Source organism: Nansenia antarctica (genome assembly GCF_963989245.1).
Source record: "Nansenia antarctica genome assembly, chromosome: 3".
Classification (NCBI taxonomy): domain Eukaryota; kingdom Metazoa; phylum Chordata; class Actinopteri; order Argentiniformes; family Microstomatidae; genus Nansenia; species Nansenia antarctica.
The window spans coordinates 258,970-266,469 of record NC_137688.1 but is presented as its reverse complement, the minus strand read 5'-3'; the positions used below and the strand labels follow the sequence as shown (position 1 = coordinate 266,469).

At 43.4% G+C, this 7,500-nt stretch overlaps 1 protein-coding gene across 1 annotated transcript in view; it reads left to right on the top strand.

Annotated features, from left to right (window-relative positions):
• LOC308153180 (sister chromatid cohesion protein PDS5 homolog A) overlaps positions 1-7,500 on the top strand; it is a gene marked incomplete at its 3' end in the record, with an annotated part of 41,867 nt that overhangs the window by 27,798 nt on the left and 6,569 nt on the right. The window contains exons 9-11 of the mRNA XM_080526266.1: positions 3,399-3,514; positions 6,346-6,440; positions 7,464-7,500. The exon at positions 7,464-7,500 is cut by the window's right edge and continues 109 nt beyond it. Of these exons, the coding sequence (XP_080382392.1) occupies positions 3,399-3,514; positions 6,346-6,440; positions 7,464-7,500 (248 nt within the window). The remainder of the gene's footprint in view (positions 1-3,398; positions 3,515-6,345; positions 6,441-7,463) is intronic.

The window sequence follows — 7,500 nt, the reverse complement described above, 5'->3', positions numbered from 1 at the left end:
CACACACACACACACACTTACATTAACACACACACACACACTTACATTAACACACACACACACACTTACATTAACACACACACACACACTTACATTAACACACACACACACTTACATTAACACACACACACACACTTACATTAACACACACACACTTACATTAACACACACACTCACACTTACATTAACACACACACACACACACACTTACATTAACACACACACACACTCACTTACATTAACACACACACACACACACTTACATTAACACAGAGGTTCCCAAACTTTTTTTAACCAAGGCACCCCTGAAGCTTTCCCCCTTCTCCAAGGCACCCCAACTCTACGAAGATTTTAAAAATGCCTCGGAGCTTAAACTAAAAACAATACACGATGAATTGGTTCGAAAATTTGTGTTTATATATAATACATAAGTATTGCCCCAATGAATTTTAACAAGATAATAAAAGTCATAAATGAACTGTAATGGATGGGCAAGAATGCATAGGTCAGTCAAACTATCGCTAAATTAAATATAATTGTGGCCCTCAAGGATTGTACAATATGGGAGGAGACTCAGAGGGAATTCTTCACACAAATAAAATATCAAAGGCCTGTATAATCAATCAATGGAACAATGCTTTTTTTTTGGGCTTAAAATAATGCCTTAAAATGTAATTCTCATTTCAATGCTCATTCTGAGATTATTATTTCACATCTGAACTAAACGGGTAACTCACAACTATAATAATTTAACAATAATAATCATGACAGAATTGTAAACATTTAGAGAAATACAAAACAAAGAAATATGTTGTGCGCATTAGTGGGACACATGCGCCTGCTTTTGGGAGCAGAGTCTCTTTATGCGGGGAGAGAGGTCCTGTTCCACTGACAGTCGCGTGCGTGTCTTGTTCTTGACGTATGCTAGAGAAGAAAAAGCCAGCTCGCACAAGTAGGAGGTTGGGAAGGGTAAAAGCACCTTGATGGCGCTCTCTGAGAGAGATGGATATTCATGTCCCACAAGCAGTCAAAACCTATCCAAACCTAGCTCACCATGTTTGAGCTTCAGTGTGCGGTCCATAATGAGCTCTGCCAGTTCATCTTGAGCTTTGCTGCTCAAACTAGCGGCTGATGCTGATGAGAGGGGGTTGAACGGATCCCGGAGCCAGTCGAAGTCTTCGTTCATTGGAGGGAAATAGGACTCAAATCTCTCCTCCAGCATACGTAGGTGCGCAGCGATCAGATTCAAGAAAGACGCTGACTTGTGTGCTGCGTCATTGACCGTCAACGTAAACATTTCAATGCCACCTCGTCTTGCCACCGTCTCAATTTGGATCGGAATCCGTTCAGTTTGTCTGTCGCTGTCAGGATATTCTCAGCCTTCCCTTGCATTTTTATGTTGAGGTCATTAAGGTGGCTGAAAATATCTGCCAGATAAGCAAGCTTAATCCACCACGATTCATCTTCCAATTGTTCTTTGTATGGCAAGTCGTGTTCACTGACAAAAGTGATCAGTTCATCTCGGAGCTCATAGACACGGGATAACACCTTGCCCCGCGACAGCCAGCGGACCTCTGTGTGTAATAAGAGCCCCTCATGCTCGGACTCCATCTCATTGCACAATGTGCTGAACAGCCGTGACTTCAGCGGGCGTGATTTGACATAATTAACCATTTTCACCGCTTGGTCCAAGACTTCAGTGAGGAGTAGTTAGTTAGTAACTAGTAGGCCTAGTTAGTAAATTAATATCTTTCAAATCTGAGAAATATATATTTTATTTGCTTATGAACTCCATTGCACATGTAATAAACAAACGTTTATTAATGTATTATTATTATAATTTTATATTATACTTTTTTTTTTTTTTTTTTTTTTTTTTTTTACGAGCAGATTTGGCGGCACCCCCGGACAGGTGCCGCGGCGGCACCCACTTTGGGAACCTCTGCATTAACACACACACACACACACTCACTTACATTAACACACACACACACACACACTTACATTAACACACACACACACACACTCACTTACATTAACACACACACACACACTTACATTAACACACACGCTCACACTTACATTAACACACACACACACACTTACATTAACACACACACACACACACTCACTTACATTAACACACACACACACACACACTTACATTAACACACACACACACACACTCACTTACATTAACACACACACACACACACACACTTACATTAACACACACACACTTACATTAACACACACACACACACTCACTTACATTAACACACACACACACACTTACATTAACACACACACACACACTTACATTAACACACACACACACTTACATTAACACACACACACGCTTACATTAACACACACACACACACTTACATTAACACACACACACACACTTACATTAACACACACACACGCTTACATTAACACACACACACACACTTACATTAACACACACACACACACTTACATTAACACACACACACACACACTTACATTAACACACACACACACTTACATTAACACACACACACACACACTCACTTACATTAACACACACACACACACACTTACATTAACACACACACACACTTACATTAACACACACACTTACATTAACACACACACACTTACATTAACACACACACTTACATTAACACACACACACACTTACATTAACACACACACACACACTTACATTAACACACACACACACTTACATTAACACACACACACACACACTTACATTAACACACACACACACACTTACATTAACACACACACACACACACTCACTTACATTAACACACACACACACACACACACTTACATTAACACACACACACACTTACATTAACACACACACACACACACTTACATTAACACAAATACACACACTTACATTAACACACACACTTACATTAACACACACACACACACACTTACATTAACACACACACACACTTACATTAACACACACACACACACTTACATTAACACACACTCACACTTACATTAACACACACACACACACACTTACATTAACACACACACACACACTTACATTAACACACACACTCACACACACACACACTCACACACACACACTTACATTAAGAAACCTGTGTGTGTGCGTGTGTGTGTGTGTTAATGTGTATGTGTGTGTGTGTGTGTGTTAATGTGTGTGTGTGTGTGTGTTAATGTGTGTGTGTGTGTGTTAATGTGTGTGTGTTAATGTGTGTGTGTGTGTGTGTGTTAATGTGTGTGTGTGTGTGTGTGTTAATGTGTGTGTGTGTGTGTGTGTGTGTGTGTGTGTGTGTGTTAATGTGTGTGTGTGTGTGTGTGTTAATGTGTGTGTGTGTGTGTGTGTGTGTGTGTGTGTGTAGAGTAACGATGGAGAGGAGCGTCTGGCGGTGGTCAGGCTGCTGGCGAAGCTGTTCGGGGCCAGAGACTCTGAACTCGCCACGCAGAACAGACCCCTGTGGCAGTGCTTCCTGGGGAGGTGAGGACACACACACACACACACACACACACACACATTAACACACACACACATTAACACACACACACATTAACACACACACATTAACACACACTCATAAACACACAGACAGACACACATTAACACACATAAACACACAGACACACACATTAACACACACTCATAAACACACAGACAGACACACATTAACACACACACACACATTAACACACACACACACATTAACACACACACACATTAACACACAGACACACATTAACACACAGACACACATTAACACACAGACACACATTAACACACACACACACACACACACATAAACACACAGACACAGACACACATTAACACACACACACATTAACACACAGACACACATTAACACACACACACATTAACACACACACACACATTAACACACATACACACACATTAACACACACACACACATAAACACACAGACACACATTAACACACACACACACACACACATTAACACACACACACACATTAACACACACACACACACATAAACACACAGACACAGACACACATTAACACACATTAACACACACACACACACATTAACACACACACACACACACACACACACACATAAACACACACATTAACACACACACACACGTAAACACACAGACACACATTAACACACATTAACACACACACACATTAACACACACACACACACACATTAACACACACACACACACACATAAACACACAGACACAGACACACATTAACACACACACACACACACACACATAAACACACAGACACAGACACACATTAACACGCACACACACACACACACATAAACACACAGACACAGACACACATTAACACACACACACACACACACACACACACATAAACACACAGACACAGACACACATTAACACACATTAACACACACACACACACATTAACACACACACACACACACACACACACATAAACACACAGACACACACACACATTAACACACACACACACACATTAACACACACACACATTAACACACACACACATTAACACACAGACACAGACACAGACACACACTAACACACAGACACATTAACACACATTAACACAGACACACATTAACACACACACACACACACAGACACAGACACACATTAACAAACACACACACATTAACACACACACACAGGACTGCTCCCTGAAAAAGGAAAACAAACACACACCTTCCTCATCAATCTTATGTCAGTGTGCCTGTGTGCGTGTGCGTGTGCGTGTGCGTGTGCCAGGGTTTCCGTTAACCGGTAATTACCGGTCTTTGTCCGGTAAAATGTGTTGAAGTCCGACAAATTGAAAACTCGTCGGACATAATGTCCGGTGAAAATAATTCCCTCTAAGCACAATTTGAATACAATTCGTAGCGAATTGTATTCAAATTGGCTTCGGGCCACCATTTTCAGCTGAGCACCAAACACACACACACCCACACACACACAACACCGCCCGAGAGAGAAGGACCCGCCCCCCCCAGCCAGCCTATAGGCTAACCAAAGGGGGCGGGTCCCTCCCTCCCGGGCAGCGCCGCGCGTGCATGAGTGTGCGCGTGCCCGGCGTTCAGCTGAAAATGGTGGCTCGAAGCGGAGCGCCTTAACTTTATCGCACAATAACAAGGATAACAAACGAAACGGACAACATTTACACTAAGATGGAGACAAACTTCAGCGATATGATCTAACAGCCGGTCTTCAGGACGACATACAGACCCGTATGAGCTTACAGGGCTATCCCCTATCTATCTGAGAAAAGGCATAGGCCGGCTGTAACATCGAACGGAAAGTAGCCTATACGCATTGCAAGTTAATTTAAAGCCTATTTATTTTCAAAGAGTTTTATTCTATTTTATTTTATCTGATAAAAGGCATATGAACGGAAATTAGGCTAGCCGTGTCACGCCAGAAGCCTACATGCTTGCACTGTTCAATAACATGTTATACATCTAGACATTGTGGTATTTCTTTATATACGTATCCTATCAATTGTTTCTCAATAAACAGTTATGTTCTCCTCATTGTCATACTCCCGAGTCCGATTAAGTATGATTTGACAGGCAGCTAAACGAAATGCCTTCCCAACCAGCGAGACCTGGGGGGTATTCCATCAACGTCGCTAAAGGAAAATCCCGGCCTATTTTGGATAACTCTCGCGAGACTTGTCAGAATATGCCTGGATGTTTTTAGGAACTCTCGCGAGACTTGTCAGACTAAACCTGGATTTTCCTTTAGCGATGTTGATGGAATACCCCCCAGGTTATAGAAATGACGTTGTTTTATTGATAAAAAAAAGGGTAAAACTGGAAAGAGAAAATAGAAAACTCACATTAATCCCAAACAATTTAACAAACTTCAGTTAACGTAATGTGGAGTCCGTTCATTGATCGATGCTGTCTGTTCAGTTCCCAGTGAGGCGCCCGTTCAGCGCTGGACATAATGGCATAGCGCGCATGCGAATCATGTTATATTATTATATATTATATAGCTCGCATCTAATCGTATCGGATGAGAAATAGACATTAAATGGCATATATAGGCCGCTACACAACAGTAATCACCGCGACAAACAGCTATATTATATTTTAATATGATGACCGGAATATGTCACGTTTGTCCGGTCTTACCGGACCAGATGTCCGGCGGCGAATTTTTCTAACGGAAACCCTGGCGTGTGCGTGTGCGTGTGCGTGTGTGTGTGTGTGTGTGCCTGTGTGCCTGTGTGCGTGTGCGTGTGTGCGTGTGTGTGTGTGTGTGTGTTAACAGTGTTGTCTTCCCTGCTGCAGGTTTAATGACATCCACGTCCCCGTCAGGCTGGAATGTGTCAAGTTCGCCAGCCACTGTCTCATGAACCACCCAGACCTGGCCAAGGACCTCACAGGTGTGTGTGTCCCAGTCTCTGTGTGTGTGTGTGTGTGTGTGTGTGTGTGTGTGTCCCAGTCTCTGTGTGTGTGTGTGTCCCAGTCTCTGTGTGTGTGTGTCCCAGTCTCTGTGTGTGTGTGTCCCAGTCTCTGTGTGTGTGTCTGTGTCTGTGTGTGTGTGTCCCAGTCTCTGTGTGTGTGTGTGTGTCTGTGTCTCTGTGTGTGTGTCCCAGTCTCTGTGTGTGTGTGTCCCAGTCTCTGTGTGTGTGTCTGTGTCTCTGTGTGTGTGTGTCCCAGTCTCTGTGTGTGTGTGTGTGTGTCTGTCTGTCTGTCTGTATGTCTGTGTCTCTGTGTCTGTCTGTGTCTCTGTGTCTGTCTGTGTGTCTGTCTGTGTGTCTGTGTCTCTGTCTGTGTGTCTCTGTCTGTGTGTCTGTCTGTGTGTGTGTCTGTGTGTCTGTCTGTCTGTGTGTCTCTGTGTCTGTCTGTCTGTGTGTCTGTGTGTCTGTCTGTCTGTGTGTCTGTGTGTCTGTGTGTGTGTCTGTGTCTGTGTCTGTGTCTCTCTGTGTCTCTGTGTGTGTGTGTGTCCCAGTCTCTGTGTGTGTGTGTCCCAGTCTCTGTGTGTGTGTGTGTGTGTCTGTCTGTCTGTCTGTCTGTCTGTGTCTCTGTGTCTGTCTGTGTGTCTGTCTGTCTGTGTCTCTGTCTGTGTGTCTCTGTCTGTGTGTCTGTCTGTCTGTGTGTGTGTCTGTGTGTCTGTCTGTCTGTGTGTCTGTGTCTCTGTGTCTGTCTGTCTGTCTGTGTGTCTGTGTGTCTGTCTGTCTGTCTGTCTGTGTGTCTGTGTGTCTGTGTCTCTGTCTGTCTGTCTGTCTGTCTGTCTGTGTGTCTGTGTGTCTGTCTGTCTGTGTGTCAGTGTGTCTGTGTCTCTGTCTGTGTGTCTCTGTCTGTGTGTCTGTCTGTGTGTGTCCGTCAGTCTGTCCGTCCGTCCTCCGTCTCTCTCGTTCTTAATCGACGGAACTCGTTTGGTTTCTTCTGTATCGGCCAATCAGAGTTCCTGAAGGTGCGGTCACATGACCCGGAGGAGGC